At 34.4% G+C, this 27,837-nt stretch overlaps 1 protein-coding gene across 1 annotated transcript in view; it reads right to left on the reverse strand.

Annotated features, from left to right (window-relative positions):
- The window catches only part of COL5A2 (collagen type V alpha 2 chain), a 147,441-nt gene that overhangs the window by 15,372 nt on the left and 104,232 nt on the right, over window positions 1-27,837 (reverse strand). The window contains exons 17-45 of the mRNA XM_002812666.5: window positions 27,653-27,697; window positions 24,286-24,339; window positions 21,040-21,138; window positions 20,481-20,525; window positions 20,270-20,368; window positions 18,902-18,955; window positions 18,555-18,662; window positions 17,187-17,240; window positions 16,737-16,835; window positions 16,146-16,199; window positions 15,336-15,434; window positions 15,174-15,227; window positions 15,029-15,082; window positions 13,716-13,769; window positions 12,905-12,958; window positions 11,044-11,088; window positions 10,625-10,723; window positions 9,514-9,621; window positions 9,173-9,226; window positions 6,352-6,405; window positions 6,083-6,136; window positions 5,616-5,669; window positions 5,098-5,205; window positions 4,936-4,989; window positions 4,360-4,413; window positions 3,506-3,667; window positions 2,724-2,831; window positions 1,502-1,609; window positions 360-413 (exon numbers count right to left, since the gene is read on the reverse strand). Coding sequence (XP_002812712.1) covers window positions 360-413; window positions 1,502-1,609; window positions 2,724-2,831; window positions 3,506-3,667; window positions 4,360-4,413; window positions 4,936-4,989; window positions 5,098-5,205; window positions 5,616-5,669; window positions 6,083-6,136; window positions 6,352-6,405; window positions 9,173-9,226; window positions 9,514-9,621; window positions 10,625-10,723; window positions 11,044-11,088; window positions 12,905-12,958; window positions 13,716-13,769; window positions 15,029-15,082; window positions 15,174-15,227; window positions 15,336-15,434; window positions 16,146-16,199; window positions 16,737-16,835; window positions 17,187-17,240; window positions 18,555-18,662; window positions 18,902-18,955; window positions 20,270-20,368; window positions 20,481-20,525; window positions 21,040-21,138; window positions 24,286-24,339; window positions 27,653-27,697 — 2,142 coding nt within the window. The remainder of the gene's footprint in view (window positions 1-359; window positions 414-1,501; window positions 1,610-2,723; window positions 2,832-3,505; window positions 3,668-4,359; window positions 4,414-4,935; window positions 4,990-5,097; window positions 5,206-5,615; window positions 5,670-6,082; window positions 6,137-6,351; window positions 6,406-9,172; window positions 9,227-9,513; window positions 9,622-10,624; window positions 10,724-11,043; window positions 11,089-12,904; window positions 12,959-13,715; window positions 13,770-15,028; window positions 15,083-15,173; window positions 15,228-15,335; window positions 15,435-16,145; window positions 16,200-16,736; window positions 16,836-17,186; window positions 17,241-18,554; window positions 18,663-18,901; window positions 18,956-20,269; window positions 20,369-20,480; window positions 20,526-21,039; window positions 21,139-24,285; window positions 24,340-27,652; window positions 27,698-27,837) is intronic.

Genomic DNA, 27,837 nt, shown 5'->3' on the forward strand with positions numbered 1-27,837 from the left:
AGATGGTGAATGGAAAAATTTAGACATTACACAGCATTATTCTGGCTTTCATGCTTTTGTTAATGAGTTTAAAATTTAGAACACTTCATATATATCCTCATCCAAAGCCTTTATGTTAAACCAAAGATGGAATCAATTTTATCTTCCTGCTCTGAAAAAATACCATCTTAATTTGTTGTATATTCAAATATCATTTCATTTACAAGATATAAAAATTATGGCCTTACAGAAACAGTTGTTATTCAGAAAAATCAGAAGTGCATTGGAACTATCAGGAAAAATGACAGTTTTTAGTGTAAATTAAAAAGATTTCAGATTTGCCTGACTTTAGATTTTATAATAAGTGAAATGGCTCTTACACGTTCTCCAACAGCACCATCCCGTCCTGGGGTACCATCATTGCCAGCTGGACCCTATAAAGAACAATGGTTTGAAAAACTACTTAACTGAGTAATGAAAAAAATCCTCATTCCAATTGTCAGAAAAATGACAGCATGTTTTACACCTGTGTTTTCTAAACTGTAAATTAGCATTTATGCAAATGTCAGCAGAAGAACGGTTTCTACCTCTTTTTCATTATTTTGAATTACTGTAAAATTAACACATTCTTAATCCATATTCATTTATATTTCTTATTTTGAAAAACGAAAAATCCACAAATATTTTGAAATAGATAACAATTACATTCTTGCCACTTTATGTTTTGCTTGTATTACCAATGAAAGGTTTTTCTTACATTTACTTCTTAAGATTATTCAAACAATATCCTTAAAGTTTTGAAATAAAATAACATGTTTCAATGATATTAAACTACTCTAAGAAATATATAGTCTTCCTTTTCTATTTTATTGTCATTTTTTTCATAAATATGTCTTTACTATTTGATCAAAAATTGTTCCAAAAGCTATTGATTCTTTCTTTCACTAAAATGTTACATTAACTGTTTGATGATTCACTCCTTAAAACGCTTAACAGAGGATATTCCAACCTTTAACTTCTCGAATTGCCTATCAAAAACTGATTTCCTCCCAAAAGTGCCTAAAGGAACATGATATCCATTATGTTACTTTATAGTGATATTTAAGTAAAATAATCTCTACTAACTTTGCCCTTTTCACAAGCTGGAATAGCTATATTAATCCTATCACCAAAAAACTTGGCAATTTTGATAAATATGCCATTACAAAATGAAATAATAACAAGGGGAAAGATAAATGGATGTGTCCTTTCACCTTCAAAACAATTTGGCAACAGCTTAAATGAACTAAAATACTTAGCTCCAGACTAGATGAAGGTCAGTGCAAAGACACCAATCCTGTTACCTTTTCTTTATGTCATCATTAGCCAACTATCTAGGGAAGTAGAGTACATCAAATAATATTACTAAGAAACTTTCTTAAGGTCAAATACGCAATCAAATTCTAAATCAATTGCTAAATGAAAAAATTGTTCCCATGACACCAGATAACAAGAGAAGAGTTATTTTCACTGTACTACTCACTTCTGGTCCAGGTTCCCCTACAGGACCATTGGAGCCTGGGGGCCCCACAGGTCCAGGTGGACCTTTATCTCCTGTTGCACCAGTTGGTCCTACTTTTCCTGGTGTTCCCTGAAATAGAAGTATAAATGTCAAACACTTGTGAAGAAATTGAAGAACGCTAGTTCCCATAAAGGCTAAGTTTTCAAAATGGTGCCTCTGGGCTCCTTCTATAATAATAATTTTGCATTATCTTACAACACTCATGTAATCATAATGCTTTCTTAGAGGCATGCCACCTCCTATCAGACTCCTTTTGACATATCCAAGGGACCAAAAACCAACCATCTGTTGCCACCAGCACAGGTGTGCACTTTGGGTTCTAATCATGTGTACCATAGGTGATTCTGGCTGCCCTTCTGGAATTTGCATCACTTTCATCATTTTTCCCTGCTCTGCTTTGCCTGTTCATTTTATTTCTATATTCTGATACTTTGATCTCACTCTTGAGAGATTTTACTTTCACATCCTTGGCTCACTGCTGATAACAATAAGACATCCCTTAGCTCCTACTTTGTTGGTTTCGTATTTCAATCCACATGTCTCCCAGTTCCAAGATCCCATACATCTCTCTGTCTACATTCCATATGAAAACATCATTAATTTTTTTCAAGCACTGTAATCTTTTAGCAATAAAATTTAGTCACTTCAAAGCTAACTTTGAATCAAACTTTTATCCATACTCCAGGGAATATAAAATCCTAAAGCACCCTCCAGGGAACAGGAGATTACCTTCAGATCCTTCTTCAGCATTCCCCCTACATTCACCTCAAATATTACTTTAGCTCAACTATGTCTTCCCTTTGATGGTTTACTGTGAAATATGGTATTTTTGTTAAGCATGTTTACTTAAAAAGACACTACCTATTCACCAGGAGATTATCCCCCTCCTCTAGCTCCGGGATCTTTTTAATCTTTGAAGAAGGATTTAAAGGTCACCAAAAATCCATATCCTTATTTGCCTACTTTTCTAGTCTCAGGGTTAAACAAATATATATTTTCAAAGACTTTGTAAGGTAGTTAAGAATTTGACATTTAAGATCAAAAGATTTTTAAGATACTCAAAAATTAATGTCCCTACAATACTGTTTAAATCTATTCATCAAACAAAAAAAAATAAAATCAATTCTCTAAACAATTTGTATTGCACATATGAGATAAAATATTGACCGATGCAGCTACTCACCGCTGGGCCTGGTAGGCCGGGCATGCCTCTCTCTCCACGTTGCCCAGGCATGCCAACAATTCCTCTCTGCCCGGTCGTTCCAGCTGGACCAGGGGGGCCATCTGGACCCTAATGTTGAGGATAAACTAAAATCAGAAACTATCCAGGGTAAAACTGTGCCCAAGGAATTTAAAATAAGTTGGGTACAGCTTTACAGGTTTTTCAGTATGAAAAAGAAGTTCTCTGTTTCTCAAAATCATACTACATATGAGTAGTCATAAATTGTAATCCGCACAGAACCTCTAACATTATTTAAAGGTGAAAACAGCTCATCCGTTGGAAAGAAACTAAAGATTAATGTGAATACTGACTCAATAAAAGAGGTAACTTCAGAGAAAATTTTTTCTTCTTTATAAAAAGACAAAAAGAAAGTTTAACAATAAGGAAAAAAATAGTTATCTAAACACAATATTTAAAGGCATTTGAGGCATTTGCATATAAAATATAATATACATATATTTTTAAAGTTATTCATACATAATGAACATTTAACAAATAATTTTTTTGGTTTAGTTTTTAGATACCATATCCATTACTGCTATTTTTTAAATCTATATATATACACATTTTTCCTAAAGCCTTATAGATTTGTAAATTAAAATCTGTAGGGCATAATGCACTTTAAAAATTTTAGGAATGTGCTCAGCATAATATTTAAGCATTTTTGTGGCACTGACCATTATGGGTTTCTATTTGTAAATATCTCAGTTGAAAGTGGTCTGGAACGGATATGCCAAACTTACAGGTTGCCCATCTTCTCCTGGGTCCCCTTTGTCTCCTGGGCCACCAGGGGGGCCAGCTGGTCCTCGATCTCCCACACGCCCATGAGAGCCAGGGTCCCCACGAAGACCTGGAGGTCCCTCCTTCCCAGGTTCCCCTAGGGGCCCCGCAGGTCCTGGAGCTCCCTAGTATAACAAAGAAAGAAACACCCAGGAGGGCAAAATGGAAGCCAAGTAAGAGTGATTGACATAACGCTGTCAGCCTCAGATGCAGATGTCCAAGCCTTGCAGGTTCATTTTGCCTGTTAGATAATCAGTCATTCAACAGGATTTAAACAAAACAAAACAAAAGAAAACACAGCTGTAGATTCATTCCCCAGGGGGAAAACTAAATATCATTTGCAGTCAATTCCCTTTGAATAATTTTTAAAGAGTGGTGCAACTAACTTGAATTTTCAAACTTACTTAAGGCTCCACTCCAATGATGAATATATAATACTTTATTCTGAAATAATTATTTATTCTTATGATTTCATCTTATAATGAATGACATTTATTAAAGAAAGTTTCATAGTTGCATCTTAACTGAAGAGAATGATTATTAGCACATAATACTGTAAGTATTCAGTATTTAAACGGAATAATAATAAAACATTGGAGCTAAAAAGAATTTGCAAATTAGCTCCTCCAAGAAATACTAGATTATTAAGGATGATTTGCTTTGCTGAAATACCAGTATGTATTATTGGAATAAGAGTTGTTAAATAAGAAAACATACCATTAAGAAATTAAATAAAATAATAAATTTAACTCAAATGTATACACGTGTGTGTGTAATTATTTCACTATCAGTGACTTGACTCACTAAGTTGACTTACAGCAGGGCCTGGCGGTCCAACTCTGCCAGCAGAACCAGGAAATCCTGTAGCACCCTAGAACCAGAATATCATATAAGCAACTTCTAAGGTAATATAAATTAGTTACATGTATTTTCCTGGGATTTTTTTCACAGGAAGACTGAAGCCTTTAGATTTCCTTTCATGTTGTAAGCAATATTTTTTTTTCTTCGTACGAATCCCATATTTTGGGGAATTAATCTAGATTAACTGGTAGGAAGGGCACTATTTTCCTTTTTCCATGCAAGTAGTACTAGAATCACACTGATATTTTATATAATCGAATTAAATAAAGTGCTTTCACATTATTTATTTACTCTTTTATATAGGTAATATGTTACTTACATTATAGGTGAGGCACCTGGGTCTCCCAGATTACAAACTTGATTTTAACGCAAATCTCCATCTGAGTTAAGTGCCCTTTGCACTATAGTACAGTTGATACAGGTAATAATTTGTTATTTCAGCCTCAGATGAAAATTATCTTTTACATGACCAGGAAGCATTAGATAACTAGAATTAGCTGTGCATACTTTGCAGAGCATCAAATAAACTTACAGGTGGACCTTGGGTTCCTCGACCGCCTTTTAGTCCAGGAACACCATTAGGACCCTAAATAGAAACAAACAAAAGAGCACTGTAGTGAAGCAAAAGAGGCTGAATGTACACTCCAAACATGGGGCACTTGACTCAAGTTATGCCTTTTTCTTGTTAACTTACATGAGGGCCAGGGGATCCTGCTAACCCTTGTGGTCCAGGAGAACCAGCATCTCCCTTTTGTCCTGGCTCTCCAGGTTCACCTTTTACTCCAGGCTGTCCATCAGGACCCTACACGAAATTATACAAACAAGCAATTGATTATAAGACTTATAGACAAATTACTTTAGAGTAATTATTACTAATGTATCAATTAATCATATATTGTGAAACAGTGCTTTATAATCAGTATTAAAGCATACTAAAGGAAAAAAAGTACTCTGATGAGCTCTTTCAAAACAGCCTAAAATATAAGCTATCCCAGTGCATTTTTATTGTAACAAATAATTATAGAAGCTCAACTAGCACAAACTCAAGTTTTGTGCCAGTCTATAAAAAATGTATTAAAAATGAGAATATTGTCTAGAAAACTGTAAATTTTCCAGAATTAATACGACTTCAAAACATATGACAATGATCATTAAACTTATTATAACAAGCTAAGTGTTTATTTGTAAATTAGGGATATTTGAAAATTATACCTGGGGTCCGGCAAAACCAACAGCTCCAGTTGGGCCATTTTCACCTCGAGAACCCTAGAAGGAGACAAAGATTACTGTAGCTTTCACACATTATTCTAAACAGGAACAGTATTTTAAAATATGATCATATAAATTTGATAGTTAGACATGTAAATATAGAAAAATTACACATATTGCTTAAGGAAGGCCCTTAAGGATTATACAAAGATATAGGTCATAGGACAAAATTCCCAAGGTCAGAAGTCTCAAAGAAGCCTCCAAATCAGTAAACAAGCTGCCTAACTACACTTAATAGATTGTATAGTAGATAATTTTTAAGTTTAATTAGAAAAGCAAAAGCTAAAAACCAGGAAGTTATACATAACCTAAAACCAATAAGCATTGTTTTATATAAATATCAAAACAAAATGACAAATTGTTTTATTGCTCAATCTCACACTAAAGAACACCAAAATACTGTCACTTACAGGATTGCCCCGGGAGCCAGGAGGGCCAACTAAACCTCGAGGACCAGGTTCACCCTAGAAAGCAGATTTTAGACGGTTACTGTCCAAAACAGTAGCTAAACATAATATAATTTTAGGACATTGGTCACTGTGTAGGAGGAGATAGTGGAAAAGAACTCTAAAATGATCTTGCTCAGATACCATATGTTATAAAATGAAAAGATTTATGAAAGAGCCAGCTATTCAGGACTCATAATTTTGAGTGTACAAATTAACAACTTGTGACTTACCTTTTCTCCAGTAGGACCTGCAGGACCTGGAGGGCCCAAAGGACCCGGAAGACCCTGTCAATTAACAGAACATAGGCATATTGAGGTAAAAAATGCACAGAAATCTTCATGCTTAAGCAAATCAACAAACAAAAAAGAAACGACTATTTTGTTATAATTTGGCTGCTTCTGCAAATCATTATCTATAATAAATGATATAACCTATATATTTTCAAGAGTTTTCTGTCTAGTTTAATACCATTTCCACCATATTTTCTCCACACAGTGTTTTAATCTCTTTCATGGAACTTAATTCATGCATACATAAAACTGTTTTCAGGCATTAGCACTACATTAATGCTAAGCTACAAAAATGTTTCTATTTCTTAGCATAATTAGCTTTGCTAATATTTATTTGGACATTTGACCACAAATTGAAAAGAGGCTTTCCTTCTTTTGCATATAATATTTTCTTAAATTATAATAGCAAAATGTCACTTTTTTATTTTTAAAAATTGAAATTGTGTTAAGGCATTTTAGGTTTTTTTTTTCTTTTTTCTTTTTTTTTTTTTTTTTTTTTTGGCACAGGGTCTCCACTCTACGTTGCCCAGAATGGAGTGCAGTAGCTATTCACAGATGTGATCACAGCACATGCATCTTTGAACTCTTGCCCTGGATCAAGTGATCCTCCCATCTCAGACTCCAGAGTAACTGAGACTACAGGCAGAAGCCACTATGCCTGGCTTAGTTTTCTTCATTCTTTTTTTTTTTTTTTGAGACGGAGTCTCGCTCTGTCGCCTAGGCTGGAGTGCAGTGGCGCCATCTCGGCTCACTGCAAGCTCCGCCTCCCAGATTTGTGCCATTCTCCTGCCTCAGCCTCCCAAGTAGCTGGGATTACAAGCGTCTGCCACCACGCCCGGCTAATTTTTTGTATTTTTAGTAGAGACGGGGTTTCACCATAGCCAGGGTGGTCTTGATCTCCTGACCTCATGATCCGCCCGCCTCAGCCTCCCAAAGTGCTGGGATTACAGGCATAAGCCATCACGCCCAGCCAGTTTTCTTCATTCTTTTGAGATGAAAAGGAAAAGTAGCTAAAGTTTACAGCCTAAAACCCCAGCTACTTTGAGATTTATAGGCATAGGAGAGCTAACACTTAGAGGACAGTACAGCTAACACATGGGGACACAACCTGAGTCTTCTTGACAAGTAATCACAATCTTGAAACTGTGGGAATATTGGAGTCCTCTCTAAAACAAGTTCTCTATCTTATAACTGTGTATTGCCTCTTCATATGCAACCCAAATATTCTTTCATCGTTTAATTTCTGTATGTACAACTGAAGAAACTTAAGGAACAAAAATGACTTTAATTTTATAGCTTTGACAAGAACATAAGAAATCTGTGTTCTTATAGTCTCTGGATCTACAATGGAATGATATCATTCCAATAATTTATGTAATATACTTCTTTAAAGGATTTGATGAAATATAAATATCACTCATTACTTATGTTTATAGATTTTTTATACAGAGAAAACATGTTATTCATTTTTTCCCTACTATGAGATTACAGTAAGTGCTTTGCTGTGCTTCTTTCCTGCAACAATGTAGTGTCCTCATTAAAAATAAAGCAGTCTTTGCTTACATCCTGATCCTATCACATTGCAATTTCAAAGCTAGTTCATAGGCACAATTGATAAGTATTTTTGATTTTCCCTTAAAACAAACTGCCAATGCATCGTTCTTATAAATAGTACTGCACTACTTATGCATTCCAGGACATTCATGATGTAAAATATTAAAAATATACCAGATTTACTTGACTATTTTTGAAATATTAAATTAAATATTAGATTTAACTAAAAGGCAAGGTGTATCTTTTGTGCATAATTTGTTAAAAGAAGTGGTGCATCCTTAATTAAATTTGCATAAAAAGGACTAATTACCCTTAAGATGAAAATTTTCTACTACATTTCACTATATTTCCTTAATCTAAAGCTATTATAACCAATGTATTAACAATGACTCAATGTGCAGAACCAAATAGCAGTTCTCTTCTATTATGTTACAACTGTAATTGCCAGGGCACACATGACAACTAACAGCAAACCATGTCATACTGAAACAGAAATCATTAGTCAAGTATCAGGCACTATTCCAGAAAATGATGGATGTTTAAGCCATTGTGACTAGCCACTCTTACAGGAGGAAATCATTTATGTCTGAAAATATATTGTCCTTCAAGTCTGATTGTCCTTGGAATTGTAAATGCATTCTAATTTCAAAGACCTAATGCTTGTTAAATGTCAATTTCTGACATGACATTAAACAATGCTTTGCAGTCGACCATCCTTCTTGACATTCTGCTTATTCAAACTCTTTATTAATGATAACATTAATGACGATTCACTGTGCAGTAAATTTCTCACCCCAACATCCAATATACTGAGAAACATTTATCACAACTTTGGTGACTCCACAAAGCTCTACTTGTCTATGCTGGAATGAGGTATTGGCCAGCTCACTAGATTAGTATTTTAACAGAAATAAACCTTGTGTATGAAATAAAAAGATGACAGAGAAAGATAAAGAGGGCCCCCATCCCCTTAAGGCACTTATCTCATAGGCACAATAAATGTGTTTTTATTTAAGTTTCATTTAATTCAGGGTAAGCAAAATGAATAACCCGTGGTTGAATCACAGCAGATCTCACATGCCATTATTCTCCAACTCCTGACTACCGAGAAAACATGACTGACTTTATTTTGGAAAGTTCAGGGAAACTCATATGATACTGTAATGTTGGTTCCTAGCCCAGCTAGAAAAGGAATGCTTTTACTTACTCTCGCACCATCATTTCCAGCTGTGCCTTCAGCACCCTTTTCTCCTATGCCACCCTGGGAAAACACACAAAATACAATTGATTCATTTAATTGTCTCTTTCCCACACTTGTGTGTAAGTTTCATGAGAGTGAAGGCTAATTGTCATTTTCCTAGTCATATCCAGGTGAGCCTGGGATGGTGCCTCACACTGTGCATTTTCTCAGTAAATGTTTATTAGAAGAATGAAAAAATGAATGACTAGTGATTCAGGATGGTAGAAATAAAAGCCTGCTCAGGAAATCATTTCATTTTCAGTAGAAAGTCTGAATAAATGAATTAAAAAAAAAAAAAAAGGACTTACTCTGTCACCCTTGGGGCCAGGAGTTCCTGCAATTCCTCTTTCTCCCGGCATACCTTGAAGACCTGGTGGGCCTGTATCTCCAGGGGTCCCAGATGGACCTGGACTGCCCTAAAATGAACCAACATTAAGTGACCATACCAATAATATTAAGATTAAACTAACAAAATTGCTTTTTAGTGGGTCAAAAATAGTTGTCAGCAATTTCATGTAGTTCAACTTAGTGCTTATATTTTTCATCTGAGAAAGTTGTCTCTGAGTGAGTTGATTTTTTTGGAATTAAAAAAACCAGATTTTGTTTTTTGATTGTTGCTTTATATTTTTAACTTTTCTCTTAAGAGGCAATTGAACGTTATTTCAAATAAAAAGGATGGAGTTGCCTTTTTTTTTTTTCCCTCTGTTGGCAACATCATGGAATATATTAAAGAAAGACGTTACATTTAGAGAAATATTTCATTCTCTCTTTAATGAAACTGATATTTGATATTAACTTGGTTTTCAGGCTAATATAGTGTCTAAATCGTAGTAGACTGTATCAATCACTCTAAACCCTGAAAATAATAAGGAGTCTCATGTCACATGATCACGAAAAATTCTACTTCAACTGTTTATACTGAAGTTGGCCACATTATTTTCTATCAATCACCAAATGGCACATATTTCTGTCTTATGATGCATTGTATTTTCAGATTTTAAAAGTTCCATATTTTCACATATGTAGAAAGCAGAATTGTGAAACCTGAGACAAGGAAAATGGAGCATATTGTTAGAAAAGCCTCCTAATGAATTATGTAATTTTCTACTTCTTTCCTCTACTTATTCATAGAAGCCACTAATAAAATGTACATAAACATTAGAAATGTTGTTTGTATATGGAAATCTATCACCATGTGCACTAAACCACAATCCCCATCAAAGAGAGTCTTCTTTTTAGCTGACACTTTAGTTGCAAGGGAAAAGCCTAGTAAGCGCTCATTAAATTTTTGTGGAAGAAGAAAATGATATAATCAAATTATCTTTCAAAAACAAGACAAATGCATTCTCACACCATCATGCGTTTATTGAGCAGTAATTTTAAAGCATTTTAAAACACTGAGATCACTATGACACTTACTTTTGGGCCATCAGGACCATGTCCTCCAGCCATTCCCTTCTCACCAGGGAGTCCAGTTATCCCAGGTTCTCCTCTTTCCCCAGGATTTCCTCGTTCTCCCTAGCACAAAATTGGGATGTCAAATAATCTCAATACTTGATCTAAAAATAGGTTAAAATGTTTCTGAGAAATGGCTTGTACTGGGGAAAAATTTAGAAATGAGACATTACTAAATCTCAATTTTCTAATTTAGTGATAAGAAATAAATGTGAAGTAAGGATATGCTAGTTTCATAGCACAAAATATTTCTCAAAAATTGATTTTTATCCAGTCAAAGAATTTATAGGTTAAAATAAATCCCAGTTTAAGATTTTAAAAGATATCTTTTAAAACTGAAGCCAGTGGGAAACAACATCAATCATGAAGATTAAAATACTTACTCTAGGTCCTAACGGGCCAACTGCTCCGGGATCTCCAGGAACACCCTATAAACACATTTTTTTTAATGGAACAAGAGCTTTGAGTTTAGGCATTTATCAGAAAACTTTCCAGTTTATACACCTAGTTTCTATTAATGTGCCATTAGAAGGCTGGATAAGCCAACAATTTAAAGAAAGAAAAGTACGTATGTTTTTATAAATGAGGGAATATTACATGTTTTAGATGAAAACATTTTTCCAAAAAACTTTGTATTATACCTGAATGTTTGATTTTTGGCAATGAGAACATGCAAAGTACTATTTCACAAAGATAGAGCACTAGTTTTTTAGAGGCAACAAAATACATGCTAAATGTCTTTTTTTAAACTAATGGAAGATGAAAAAGTTTAAATAAAGAAAAGTTATATAAAAAGGGCTAAAGAGTTGATCTTTTAAATAGAACCAATTCAATTCTACTCAATTAAGTAAATCTTTCTTGAGCCTATAATATGGACAAAGCACTCTACTAGGTATTGTGGGTTCAAACCAGTGCAGTCATGTCTAAATTAAAAGTTTGTTCTTACATAAAAGAAAGTTTGTCAATTTGAAATTTCTTTCTTTGATAAAGATGATAACTTTATCAAATAGGCCTCCAATCTTATTCTCCGAAATGGACTGTCCTCACTGTGGCCTGATCTCCCTAAAAGCCCAATCTGATCATATTACTCCTTCCTTAAAAACCCTTCTTTTTTTTTTTTTTTTTTGAGACGGAGTCTCGCTCCATCACCCAGACTGGAGTACAATGGTGGCATGATCTCGGCTCACTGCAACCTCCACCTCCTGGATTAAAGTGATTCTCCTGCCTCAGCCTCCCAAGTAGCTGGGAATACAGGCATGTGCCACCATGCCCAGGTAATTTTTGTATTTTTAGTAGAGAGGGTTGGCCAGGCTGGTCTCGAACTCCTGATACCAAGTGATTCACCTGCCTCAGTCTCCCAAAGTGCTGGGATTACAGGTGTGAGCCACTGTGCCCAGCCTAAAAACCCTTCCTTAGCTTCCCATTACTCTAATGATGAAGAACAAATTAGAATCAAATTAAAACCCTCCATAATCAGGCCCCTGAGTCACCCTGCAGCCCCCTTTCTATTTTCCCCAAATTACATTACCCACTCTGATTTGTAAGCTTGTCTCATTTCCTGGAGGTTTTTCCTATCTTCCCTCCTTCATCATTACCATCATTCATCTCTCAGATCTCATAAAAGATATTACTTTGTCTGGAAAACCTTTCCTAAACCTCCAAAGTCTTATTTAGGTGCATCTTTTTTATTTCCATAAACATAGTACCTCCCCTATTATGGCATTTAGAGCATGCTATTATTGTAATTGTCCTATACTCTCTGAATCCTACTATACTGTAAGGACAGCAAGGTCCAAACCCATTTTGTTCAGCTGGTTCAGGCCAGTGCTTTGTAGAGGCAAGCACACAGAGTGTTCAGCAAATATTTATTAAATTATTTAATGAACAAATGAATCATTCAAAGAAAAATAAATAAATCTATGAGCCAGGAAAATGACAGAATAAAATTGTTAGTATTTGTTCATAACTGTTTATATAAAGTGGTTAAGAACACATCTTGGGAAGCAGATGACCTGGGTTTAAATCTATTAACTGTGTGACTTTGGTAAAGTTATCTAACATCTGTATGCCCCATTTTCCTCACCTACAAAATGGAGATAATGATAGTACCTAGTACATAGGGCTGCTTTGAGAACTCAAAGAGATAATGTATGTAAAGGAAAGCACAACAGAGCCTCACGCATAAAAAGTGATAATTGAGCCAGCAATGTACAGTGTTGCCATTATTATTATTTAAACACTTACTTGATCACCTGGCTTTCCACCTTCTCCAGGAGGCCCTGGAGGACCAGGAAGCCCCTAAAACAAAAGTAAGAAAATAAAATTGTGAAACTGTGAAAGTTTAACAGGCTACCAGTGTTAACAGTTTACTTTTTACAATTCATGGAGTCTCCAAGAATATATTTTCAATGAAAACATATTGTTCAGACATTTTAAGCAAAAAATATTGTTCAGAAGCATTAAAAAAAGACTACCAACAAAACATAACAGCTAGTCAATTTATAGGATTGTATTTTCATCTGCACACCACTTAGCAAAAAAAGAGAAAATGTAACAGGAGTTTCTTCATATTTATAGAGTTTTTATGGCTCTGTGAACAATATTTTAGACTGCTAGAATATTATTTAAAGTCAGTCCAGAAAGTTTTTTGACCTCCTTTTAAATAATGTACATACTGATATATATAGATAAATTATGAAACTTTGTTCAATAAAAAATTCTAGTCACTGTGCCAATAAAACTAAATCAGCCTTAAAATGGTTTCATAAACTTTGTTGAGCTTTCAGAAACATTTTATTCCTGATATCTTTTTATTACTTTTTTATTTTTTATTTGTTTTGTTCATAATTTGCAGATTTGATCAGTTTTTTTAGAAGTCCATTCCTTTACTTTGAACAAAAATGTTCGATTTTATCCAAATGTCTATACTATCTATTGAAAGAGGGATGACTTTTTGAAAATTGTAGAATTTCAAATCTTCTGACCATACCTTTTTTTTTTTTTTAAAGCATTTTAGTTAATGGAAGATGAAATGGAAAACCGAATTAGTGCATACCTGAAAACCTGTGGGGCCTGGAGGTCCTTGTTCTCCTCTTTCACCAGCTAGACCCTAAGTTGTGAAGGAGAAAATAATTGTGAATATAACCAGATCTTTGTCTGCTTCCTCTCTATGTGAACCACTAGAAGTACTGATATTTATTTGTAGTTCTTCCAATCACATGTTTTTCTCTTTAGCCAGGTAATAAACTAGTATTAATAGTAACCAAATGGTATTGTTTGAAGTCTCTGGAGGTGAGAAAATATCTTCTAAAGCCAGTGACTGACAACATGTATTTATTTTTTGATCCAAACTTAAATGTCTGGAGCCAATTGTAAACTTATGGGGAAATTGGATTGAATATAGGAAAACCCATTACTTTTGTATATATAATCTAAAAACATAATATTTTTATTATAGTTTATTTCTGAATGTCTGAAGAATTATTTATCAAGACTTCAAAAACAGAATGACTAAAGAAAGCAAAGCTAACATTTTAGAAAGATTTAAACTGCCCCACCCCAAAACAAATAAATATGCCAAAATATTTCTGATAAACACTTCATTTTAAAATCCTAAAATGAAAATAGACCTCAAAGAATAAGTATTATTCCTTTTACCTCCTAAAAAATACCTTAAATAATTTTTTTTTTTTTTTTTTTTTTTTTGGAGATGGAGTCTTGCTCTGCCACCCAGGCTGGAGTGCAACGGCATAATCTTGGTTCGCTACAACCTCCGCTTCCCGGGTTCAAGTGATTCTCCTACCTCAGCCTTCTGAGTAGCTAGGATTACAGGCACACGCCACCATGCCTGGCTAATTTTTGTATTTTTAGTAGAGACAGGGTTTCAGCATGTTGGCCAGGCTGGTCTTGAACTCCTGACCTCAGGTAATCCACCTACCTTGGCCTCCCAAAGTGCTGGGATTACAGGCGTGAGCCACCCTGCCCGGCCTTAAATAAATTTTTATGAGATGCATTATTGAGAGAAGGTAGATAACTGAGTATTTAAATATTTTAAATAAAATATTTTATAAAATATTTGTTACACACTATTTTCCTCAGTTGATATAGTCCTTAATTGTGACATGTAAAAACCTTTGCAGTCAGACTTTTACAGAAGTTTAAAGTAAAAAGATCAATCATTATATTTAAAAAGGCAGAAGACATTATCTCACAGAAATCAAAAGAGAAGGTATAACAGAAATTCTTCATTCCCATACATTCTTATTCACTTTCCCTGAAACTTATGCATAAGTCTTGAACAAACATCATTGAAAAATGCAATGTGTATATATATATATGTTCTCACACACACACAAAAAAATCACATACCGGCGGGCCCACAGGACCAGAAGGACCAACTTCACCATCTTTTCCAGGAGCTCCCTAGTATCACACACAGATATTTGTGAGGTGAGTCCATAAGAATTTAAATAGTACCTACATTATTTTTCTTTAGCAGAAAATGTATATTTACCCTCTGCCCAGGAACTCCAGCATTTCCTGCTTCTCCAGGTTTCCCAGGGTCACCCTAAAGAATAAATGAAACTTTTGTAAAATTCTTTCAATTTGTCAAAAACATACCTCCACCAAATGAGGATCATGATGAGGTGGCCAACATATTATACACTGTACTCACACTGCTACCTTTGGGGCCTGGAAGGCCCATGCTCCCAGGCTGCCCTCTGATTCCTATGGAGCCTGGAGGACCTGGACGACCATCTTCCCCTGGAGCACCCTATAGAATTGACAGGAGCCATGTAAGTTTCATGTAAGTTGTTTCTAAATATAGCATCACCCAAAGTGTCATGTACCTTTGCTTACTACTATGTTACATAAATTTTAAATTATCTTGCATTTTCATGTTAAAGAATCAAGACAGTTGAATGGGTTTTTTAAAAACACTGAAGTATTTTAAGTAACTAGAAGAGAGATTTTATTCGTATTCTAGACATGAGCTTCCTCATGATGTCTCCTGACAATCATATTAATAGGGGAAATCTTTCTTCTTTCATTTACTCTGGTTTGTGGTAATGAAAATTCAGGACTTCTATTTCACATTGCAGGACAACGGAAGACCTTAGAATATATAAGCTGTCAAAATTCATACCTACTTATCTCTTAAACATATAAAATTAAAAGGATATAAAAATGAGAATATTGCTAATAGACAAATTTCACCAATATTAAAAACTATATCATTTTAACTTTTTCACTGATGTCAGGCAGGGAAGCAATTGAATCTCAAATATTTATCTTAGTAAAATTTGATCTACATTTTTGTCAACTTGAAAATAGATCCTAAGAATATGCTTCCAGAAGTTGTTATAAATATGTCAATATGACCAGCATCCATATAATCAAAAACATTAACCTAAATAAATATCATTTAAGTTGCATGTCTATTGAAAAATATTAGTGGTTGTGGACTTCTGTTTAAATTACTTACCAAAGGTCCAAGTTTTCCTTCAGGACCTTGAACACCAGGATTTCCTGTCAAACCCTGAAAATAAAAAAGCAACTGTCAGTTTGTTGCTGATCTGCAGTTGAAATAAAGATTCTCAAGAGTAAAAATAGTGTTGCATTTTTGTCAACTGAATAGAATGACATTTCTGTAAATCAAATAAATTTTTAAGTGATGTATTGTTAAAATAAAATTTTTCAGAATTTCTCTGCCAAAATTACTTTATTTGCTATATTGCTATAAAAGTATATTTACAAATATTTATAAATTCTTTACTTGCTAACAAGTAAAGTTATAAAATTTGACAAACAGGATTTGTTTCTCATGCCAAGTGATAAAGCTATTAATACATACTGCTTTGAGAGAGACTAGAAGTTACCGTATTTTCTATATATGATAAAAATAACAAACCAGTATTTTTTAAAATAATGAATTGGATCAAAACCATAGAAACAAAGAAATGTTCTAAACTGTAAAAACAAACTAAATTTAAAAACAAACAAACAAAAACCCGATCAATGCATGCTCAGGAGCACTTCTCCCCACTGATGCAGCAAACACTTGCTACATTCTTACCCGAGCACCTGGAAGCCCAGGTTCCCCTGGACGTCCTGGATCCCCCTGGCTTCCTTTGGGTCCTGAAGAACCTACAGGACCCCGTTCTCCTTGAGCACCCTGTACCGAGGCAAAGCAGATGCATGAAGAAAAAGAGTATAGAAAAACAAAAGCAAGCAGAAGTAAAATTACTGTTTTACAAATCAAGGCACTAATATAACATACAAATCAACATACAAATTTTATAACATATAAAATTTTGTCAGCACATTCCTCCAACTAGCATCCTTCCCCCCTATGCCTCTTAATACAGGAATTACACAAGAGAGGATTGGGGTTAGGCCTGGTATCTGTATCCATCTCCTTTCTGGATCTGAGCCCATGCAGGCCATAGCTAGATCACCGTGCTGAAAAATGGCATCTTCTGGAGCACCCCCCATGTAAGTATCAACATTGACAGGGCAACCTCACCTTTGGCCCAGGTAAACCATCAGAGCCTGGAAAGCCACGATTGCCAGGAGCACCCTACAAATGACCAAAATGTGATTCTTAATTGTTGTTGATATTTTTGCAATATGTAATGAATAGGTGATTTTTATTTTTAGCACTATAAAGTTTTTCATCAAGCCAACATGGCTATAGATATGCATGAGAAAAATCTGACTTGATGGAAAAAATTTAAAATTTTGAAGAATATATAAGTAATGAGCCAAATAATTCCTCAAATCAAGAAATATTCTGCACTTTGGGAGGCCAAGGCAGGCAGATCACCTGAGGTCAGGAGTTCAAGACCAGCCTGGCCAACATGGTGAAAACCTGTCTCTACTAAAAATACAAAAATTAGCTGGGTATAGTGGCAGGTGCCTGTATCCCAGCTACTCAAGAGGCTGAGGCACAAGAATTTCTTGAACCTGGGAGGCAGAGGTTGCAGTGAGCCAAGATGGTGCCACTGCACTCCAGCCTGGACAACAGAGCAAGACTCTGTCAGAAAAAAAAAGGAAGGAAGGAAGGAAGGAAATAGTCTAACGATTCATAGTAAAATTAAACAGAGAAAACTGATATCTAGAGATGAGAGGCATAGGTACCATCTATAGCAATTAAAATGTCAACAATGACATGCATTAATGACATTTTTGTGAAACGCTTTGCATTCTCCAAAGCTCTAGATAAATGTGAGATTATTGTTCTTCTTTTCAGACCTGTCTCACTGTGCTCCAGTCACAGCTACCTCTTCTGGTCTTTAAAATCACCAGGTCCTTTCTGCCCTCCCAGCTTTCATTTGCTTTTTCCTCTGCTAAGAATGTTCTTCCTTCCAAGTTTTCTATTGGCTTATCACCATCTTCAGGTCTCAGCTAAAATGCTATCTTCTCAGAGGATCCTCTTTCCTAACCACCTAATCTAACATTATAACACTGACATATATATGTAGTTACTCTCCAACGTGTCATGCCTTTATTTAGTGTGTGTATGGCACTTTTTAAAGTGTGTACATATATTTTTATTTACCCGTTGACTTGTTTATTGTTTACCTCTCCACTAAAATAAACAACTATTTACTAGTCTCCACACGAGGACTAGGACCATAGCCTTCTTGTTCACTGATATAATTCCAAGCACAGATGGCTCAAATTGGCATAGACTAGTGATTTAACCAATATTAGCTGAATGTATGAATAATGATTAGTCAGTTGGCTCTTTCTATTTGCACATAACTGTACTGAACTGTGCAAGGAACCTGCAAGCATTTCTCTCAACTGTTCTAGTTTTCCTTACTATTCTTAGACTTACACACATAATTCCCTCACAACTATAAGAATGTGTTGTATTATTTAAATTTACCCTTTCTCCCACTGGCCCTGGAGGACCAACTGTTCCTGGGTCACCTCTGGGACCTCTTTTGCCTTCTTCACCGGGTGGGCCTATAGGACCCTGAATACCATGTGGCCCCTGTTAAAAACAGAAGGACAGAAGGACAGTTACCAGAAAGACCCATTCAACAAGTGAATTATAGTTGGAAGCCTAATTTAACGAAGTCAGTCACAAATTTTAAAGTATATGGAACAATGAGATATTTTCATCTCAAGCTATTATAATTCTCATTATTATTTTAAACCCTTGAGCATTTTGAGCTGTACACGTCCAGACAATACTATGTTCTTCCTATCATTAAAACAATGAAACCTTACTGGTTCCCCTTTTGGGCCAGCTTCTCCTTTGAAACCTGGAACTCCTGGATCACCCTGAAAAAAAATATTGATATTTGTAAGAACCAGGACATTTAGCTAGTCCAATCTGCTCAAATTAGTTACAATAAATAGGCTTTAAAAATTCTCTGCAGCTGAGTCTGTTTTGCTCATATATATGAGTCTGTTTTGTTATATATATATATAGCATAATATAATCATTTTTAATATAATATAATATATAATATAATATTTAATATAATATCATTTTTAAATGCATGCATGTGAATATGTTAATATGTGCAAATTTTTATAAAATTCAGTATAATTTTGAAGCCATTTATTTAATTTATAGTGGTCTTTAAGAGATTTATTTTTGAAATCATGTTTTTTATCATGTGAGGTAGAATAAATAGAATTATTGAGTTATTATTCAAATTTGAAAATTAAAATTGGAACTATCAATGACAATTTCTATACATAAATATATTTAGGCTGTATTTTAGGATGTGAACTTGTTTACCCAGAATCAAAATAATTTTATATTTATGCTATATTTATTGAGAATTTAGCAACTTCAAATAGGGCATTTCACTCTTGGAATGTTCGAGGGTTTTCTGTAGGTGTGTCTTTAAATACCAACTGTAATTTAGGTTGTAAGAACTGGATTGCAAAATTCAGAACTTGGTAAAATCAAATGTGACACTAGCAACACTAATGATTTAATAAATCTGTCAACAGCACTTTAAGAATTTATCAGCATGACCACATTACTTGGAACAGAATTGTAAATATTTGTTTAAATATTTATTTTCATACATCAAGCTAAAAGCTATTAAGCACAACTTCTCAATGTGCTTATTTCTTATGAGTTGATCAAAATATTTTTTCTAATAAATAATTTCTGTAAAATATGAAAACATTCAATCTGACATTCAATCTATTAATATGTTTGAATCACTCTTTAAGAATAACTCTCAAGAAATAGTTGTTGAACCCATTTTTAGCCTAATTGTCATTATAAATTCCTATTGAAGCTCCATATTCCTCACACTGGCTTGCATAATATTTTCATAATATTTATTATTCAATTATTCATAAAATTCTATGAGGTGAACCATAAAGTTATAACCTTATTGTTTTAAATAAAAGAACACTAAAATTTAACATACTGCAATAATGTTCCACTTAGAATTTAAACATCTAAGTTGTACCTCAACATTTAGCTTTCACTTCACAAAGACTCCCAATCTTCCCACATTTGGATAAGTCACGTTATCTGTGTTTCATTGCATCACATTACATGTTATTACTCTTGGAGCTCTTAGTTAGATTACACTAAAGGATGATAGTTCTTTCAAAGGTCATTACCGGTTGGCCTCGAATTCCCTGAGGACCAGTGCTACCCTGAGGTCCTGGAGATCCAGGAGGCCCTGCCGAGCCGGGAGGACCAGAGGTACCCGGAGAGCCCTATTAAACAGCAAGAGTGATGTGATAAGTAGAGACACAGGTAGCAGTCTGGGGCCAATGTCTAAAGAATCATGCCCATTTGAGCTTCACATGGCATAAATGCAGTACTCACCGTTGGGCCTTTGGCACCAGGAGTACCATCAGTTCCTATTGCACCCTAAAAGGTACATTAAAAGTAGGTAATGAAATATTAAGCAATATCTAGATACAAATGTAGTAGTATACAGACGTCCAGCCATCTTCAAAAAGGAAGTAGAAGCGTTTTTTAAAAATCAACCACCATTATATCATAAAAATTACTTTTTTGACTAATTCTCTTTTACATAAAATAGGTAAAACTTACAGAGTTGACAAGGGAAATATATTTTTTCACAGTCGTAAGCACTCATTCAGAATTCAGAGAATATATTAAATTTTATATTTCAAAATAGCTAGAAAAAGAGGACTTAAAATGTTCCCAACACATAGAAGTGATATATGCTCAATGGGATGGATATCTTAAATACCCTGACTTGATTTTACACATCTTAGGCATATAACAAAACATTACAGGTACCCCCTAAATATGTACAAATATTATGTATCAATAAAAAAAATAGGTTGAATTTGTTCTGATGCTACAAGAAATGTCTAGCTTTCTGGGCTGGTTCTTAAATATGCTAGAAACTTACAGGAAGACCTGGAGAGCCAACTGGACCTGGGGGCCCAGTTTCACCTCTCTGCCCCTGAGGACCTTCAGGGCCTCGCGCCCCTGTAGGACCTGCTTCTCCCTAAAAGGATACAAAGGGAAATGTTAATTTAAGAAAAATACGAGAGTGGCATTGTACAAAGTTGACCGCTTATTTGGAATTTTACATTTGAAACCCAAATATTTAAAGAGGCCATAGAGGATTACAAGAGATGTGCGCCCAACCAAGCTTAAGGAGTGCACTCACTTTCCCACTTCCTTCTTAAGGGATGACACTGGTGGCCTCTTTACTAGGAATATTCTCCATATCCAATCTCCATTTGAAGAAGCCCTACACCAGGGCTAGCTTAAGTTCCCTCTTCTCTGAACCTCCACAAAATCTGAAATTTTTCTTACCACATCTATCAGAATTTACACTTATTACATATTAAACAGTTAAGATAATCTAAGTTCATAAAGAAAAACTGGAAACAGCCCTACACCTCAGGCACACTGAGTCTACTCAAAGAATAAGATGGTCTTAAATATCTTTTATTTAAGATATTTATCAAAGAATAGATATTCTTAAATCTGTATGGTTTACTTTTAATATGTTCTTACATAAATACTCAGGTTATTCAAGCCCATTTCTGTATAAACAGTATATATATTCAGACTCTTTAACATAAATCAAATGAAGGAGAAAAACTGACTGACCCACTGTGCTTAAAGGGGTTGTTTCTGTTCAATGTAAAGCTAGATATTTCAAGTCTAGCAATTTACTACAAAATTAAAGCTTCATGCAATCATTAAAGGATAAATCATATTATTTTCCAATATTTATAAAACAACCTAATATCAGCTAAAATGTGCTGCAAGATTCAGACAATAGTTTTCCAAATCTGTGAGACTCACTGTAAAAAGTCTATATAAAATTTCATACCATCATTACAGAACAAGAAATCGTTTCCTTGCTATATAAGCAGTATAACAAATCATATTTCAGAGTATAAGATTTGAGTTGTAAAAATTCAGTTCCACTGACCTTCAAGAAAGCATTTATCAGTAAAGTGAAAAACATCTGGGCTACAACTTTATTTAAGTCTAATCAACTTAATTTTTGGCAGCCTTATAAGCAAAATGCCATCTATTTTTAAACCAAAGAAACAACATTTCTTTGATAAGAATTAAAAGATATTTTTAAAATGCAACATTAAGAGCAGAGTGAAGTGGTTAAAGTAACTTAATAGCTCCCTTTATTTCAAGCCAAGATAGTGAGTCCAGCTGGCAAATAAAAATGCCTAGTTGAGTTTTAATTCATATAAACAACAATAACTTTTAGCATAAGTTTTTTCCACGCAATATTTGGGACATACTTATACTAAACATGTATTCTTTGCTCATCTGAAATTCAAACTTAACTTGGTTTCTGTATTTTATCTGGCTTATTATGTACCTATGTGGATCTAATCCTAAAGGGGCCTGGAAAACTAAAATTCTAAGCCTTAGGAATCTCATCAGTATCAGTAAAGCATATTGAATCTCTGTTTCACTTCACTGAAATGCAAAGAACTGGATTTGGAAGTTTGTTCTTTAGTCAGAGAGCAGAGACCATGGCAGAACTTTGTAGGAAAAGCAGGATCCTGTCCAAAAACAAAGATCCAGGAATTTTATGGTGGAGAGAAGCGGGAAGGAAAACACAGAAAATTTCTAACAGAAACAGTTTTGCTAGATGTTTGAGTTTTATTAAGCAGTTTTCAGTAGCCAACAACCAGCACCACAAACAGCGCAGGAGGAGAGAGAAGTAACCAGAGTGAATGGTTGTGTAAACTATGATTGCTAGTGAAGTTAAAGTAAATCCCATGAAAGTTGCAGTATAAATCTCTTTCTGCTAATTCATAGATTTGTGAGTATTTCCTTAACCACAACTCAATTTGGGGACGGAGGGTCTCACAAAAAGAGGGAAGGGATTTTGCATGTTTTGATAGGGGTATATAGAGAGTCTGGGCCAGAGTCTGTGGTAGTGACATTATTAGGACTTCAGGAAGCAGATCAGATTCAGAGGAGAACCCAAGAAGATCTCACCCACTTGAATCCACATTAAGTTCTCAGTGAATGCAGGGAAAGGAATTAAGGCACTATTTTAAAGCAGTGGCATCCCCATAGCACAGTGTTTGAATACATCATTAGAGAGAGCCTACAGAATAATTTGACATGGTGATTCTCACATTTTCAAGGAATATCTGAAATGTCAGCTACAGACATTTTTCTTCTGGTTTGTTTCTAAGTTTAAATCCAATTTGAGTAGCACAACTAATAAGAAGGATGAACCTACATTGAGGGTGTCCTCTGCATCAGGCCCTATGTGACGGGTTTACGTAGATGGTGTCACTTAATCCTCAACAAAATTCCATGAGAAAACAAGGTTTGGAGGGGCCAGGTGACTGTCCGTGACCGCAGTCATTTTTGTACAGCATAATCTTGTGCATAATCTCTTCAGTATTAAGAAAGTCTTTGCCAAGGGAAACATGGCATCGGGGGAATCAGATGTGTTATATTGCTTACAATTTGAAAGAGGTGTTCTGAATTAATTCACCAGTTTATCTAATGTAATCCTAATGTCCTTCTACTGTCATCCTTGAATTTATCCCAACGTACTGAGAGAAAGAACCAGTTGTGACTCACTACAAATGTTAAGTCATCCCACAGAACACTTTAATCCATTCCCACATGAAGAGCCAAATATTCTCCGTGCCCACTCCTTTAATGACTGCATAGAATTGGGTTGTGGGGCTGGGGGAGTGCAGAGTGATAACAAATGTTAGGTGAAAATGTTAGATGCCTTTTGACAGCATCTAATTTATTTTAACCTCCTATTGTTTGGAACATTCTGCTGTTTATTACTTCCAGGTACTCTATTCAAGAATAGAGAATAGAGTTCCTATTCAGTTTAAAGCTCCTATTCCTTATAGTTCTTTTGACTGGCTGGCATTAGAGTCCTAACACATCAGGTTCTTTGATATTATAAGGGTACAATTATAAGTAATTCTCCTTTAATTATATTTATACAGTTAATTTTATTTTTTCATTTATCTTTTTCCGTGTAATAATGAAAAATGAGCACACTCTAGGCTCTTTCCTTAGTTACAAGTAACTTCCACACTTTTCAATTAATTAAATGTCATTCTTCACTTTGGGACTCATGTAATCATGTAGCGTTAAATACTGTATATTAACATTAACTTCTTACCTTCATTCCAGGATTTCCTGGAAAACCAGAAGAGCCTGGTATCCCAAGAGGACCCTATTAAAAGAAACCAGAAAAGTAATCAGACATGTATTCAATTAGTATCTAATTGGGTCATTTTTTAGAGTTTGGCGTCATTTTGTATTTGACACATAAGAATAACCTGCCTTTCACTTTAAAATTACAAGGATAATAGTCTAAATTCATTATAAGTACCTTCAACATCAATCTAAAGTAATACTAAAAGACATATCCAAGGTATTAAATATAATTGGATTACTCAAATAGCATATAGGATTAAGTCAATCACAAACATAAAGTGTTTCAAACAATTGCCTCTTGAGAAACGTACTTTCTTTGTGTTAATCAAATAATATAGTTTTTAGAAAGTTATATTTTATATCAAAATCTAGTACTTCATTCTATAAAAATGATGCTTAAGAACCATCTGGAGGCCAGGCATTGTGGCTCACGCCTGTAATCCCAGCACTTTGGGAAGCCAAGGCAGGCAGATCACCTGAGGTCAGGAGTTCGAGACCAGCCCGGCCAACATGGTGAAACCCAGTCTCTACTAAAAATACAAAAATTAGCTGGGTGTAGTGGCTGGCACCTATAATCCCAGCTACTTGGGAGGCTGAGGCAGGAGAATTGCTGGAACCTCGGAGGTGGAGATTGTAATGAGCTGAGATCACACCATTGCACTCCAACCTGGAGTGAGACTCCATCTCAAAAAAAAAAAAAAAACCATCTGGATATTTTAGAGAGGTTTTTCAGGCAATAATAAGTGGATATTTATAGATATTTCTATTACCCTACATTTGGGAGGGAAGGCATGCATAGAATTTAAACCATTGATTAAAAGACTAAATTTAAAAGAAGTGAGTATAAGAGGAATTCTAGTACAGATTACTCTAACTCCAAGGATTGTACTTTAATCCCGTCAGTTTTGAATTAATAGAAGCCCTTTCAAAGTGTACTTATTTTTTCATCCTATGTTTTGTTTCCTACTTATGAGAAACAAGGAAGAAAATATCCTTGGGGCAAATGATTTCAATTTCTATTTATAATTTACTTTTGGCTAATAGCTTTAAATTTATTTTATTTTATGATCGTTCAGTCTTGGCCCACATTGATCATGAATATTTCCTACAATACTTTCTCTCTTTCCCTCATAATATTTTCTTTTCTTGGTGTTTTGTTAGCATAATTTACCTTGTAGAGCTTGACTCAATTTTTCCTGTTGCAGCAAAATAAAATTGTTCTACGGACTATTTATTTAGGAGCATTTTCAGTAACAACTTTGTGATCAATTACTACATTAAAAAATGGCTTTAGAAAACATTTTATAAATATATTTGTGCTATTATAAAACACCACTTCTTGGTTTCCTGCAACAGCTATCCACATTGATGACCCTGTGAAATCATCTGTAGAGCTTTAAAAAATACTGATTTCTGAGTCTACCTCTAGATATTACGTTTAAATTGGATTGGACAGCAATATTTTCAAGTTTCCAGGTAATTCTAATGTACAGCCAAAGTTGAGAATGACTAATTTCATGATGAACAGATCAAGTTTACTACATGATGCCTACAATATAAGTATGTACATTTTACTAGCAACCAGTGTTAATCATATATGAAATAATTTCTTCTAGATACCATTATATCATCCTTTTAAAAGTCAGAGCACCTCTATTAAAGTTACATAATTTGATGGGAAAAGCACATGTATAATAAGTTGCTCTATAATTCAGAAAATAAGTCTTGAAGCTCTTTTTAAAAATTAAATTAGTTTTGTTTTGCTTGTAGAGACATAATTTAAGTGTCCTTGACAGAATAATAATAGAGGCCTTGATCCACAGCACTGTTACAATTAAAATCTACTTCAATTCCACACATCTCTTAGGATTCTTTGTACCTCTGGGTAACTCAGCAGTTAATGAGCAGCAATTGAGGCTATTCACATGGGAAAACTATTGCAAGTAACGGAATTTTAAAAAGGTAATATGTTTGAAATGTGTCAAATTTAAAATATTTGCTTTTGTTTATAATTTACATTTGATTCTTTGTTTATAATTTATGGATGATTCTTTAGTCTTAGCCATATTCATTTCATCATTCACATTACCAGGAGATAATCTTTCTAGTCATAAAGTTCCTACGTTTAAAATCTCTGAATGATCTTACATTAATTACTATAGAGAAGAGCTCAAAAACCCTTTAAGTGGGTAAGTATAGCCCTTCATGATCTAGATCTAGTTATTTAGCTAATTTGCAATAGCTAAGTAAGTGTTCAGATTTTCATCTTCAAGCATGAATTAAAGATTCATAGTTACAGAGGATTACCTTTGAAATAGTGCAAGATGGTCTAAAGCAAAATACAGTAGCCTTGTCCATACCAAGCACAAAAAAAACACAGTGTATAAAATATTGGTACACACTGAGACCTCATCATTTCTCATTCCATGTTACACTTTTACTCCCACAGCTGTATTTATTGCCTGTATGTTAAAAATTTCCAAAACTACATTTGAAATTCAAATTTCTATCCTGAGCTCCACTCTTGTGTATCTAATCACAAAATTGAATTCATTTATTCCCATTCTAAACTCAAACCCACAAATGGTATCCTGTTCCTCTTTCTTTATTTCCAATTTCTGATAAATTACATCATCCATCAAACACTTTAAATCAGAAATCTGCTGGGCCATGTCCATTAGAGTTCTTAGCTCATTGACATGCAGTTGGCCTCTGTTACTACCATAATAACTTTTGTTCACATCTTTGTAATTTCTTTCTAGAATTATGCCAGTGGTATTCAAACTCATTCTTTATTCTTAGCCATCTTCATTTCATCTTCAACATTACCAACAGATTATCCTCTGGTCATAATGTTCTTATGTTTAAAATCCCTGAATGATCTCACATTAACTACTATAGAAAAGAGCTCAAAAACCATTTAACATGGTAAGTATAACCCTTCATGATCTAGCTCCCGCCTCTCAATCCAATTTTACCTTCCTAGAATTTTCTGAGCCCACTGTGTTTTGTCATCTATCTATCCTATGGACAATGCTATATTCTTGCCCATTTTTTATATTAAATACTTATCTTTCAGGACTTGGCTTGAAAGTTGTTCCCATACCTGAAGTTGTATACTGTATTATGGAGTTAACAATTATGTTATGCAACAATATTAATATCTCTCTCTTCCTTAATAGAACAGTTTTGAAGAAGTACTGTGTGTCCACCAGCTTTTTATTCCAAGTGTATGGAACGTGGTGAGTGCTCTGTAAATGTGTTTGAATGTACAAATGGAAGAATGCATGAATAAATTAATGAATTAATATGAAAATAAGATAACTCACCATCGGTCCAGGTTTTCCAGGCATACCATGTGCACCTCGTTGTCCCTAATTAAGAGAAAAAGAGACAAGACAGGATAAGATTACGTTTTGGACTATATTTTCTCATTATTTGTTTTATAAAAAATTTCCATGTTACAAATTGGAGAATAAATATTAAAGTTAACTGACAATAACCCTCGCTCAGT

This window comes from Pongo abelii, chromosome 11 (assembly GCF_028885655.2).
Source record: "Pongo abelii isolate AG06213 chromosome 11, NHGRI_mPonAbe1-v2.0_pri, whole genome shotgun sequence".
Classification (NCBI taxonomy): Eukaryota; Metazoa; Chordata; class Mammalia; order Primates; family Hominidae; genus Pongo; species Pongo abelii.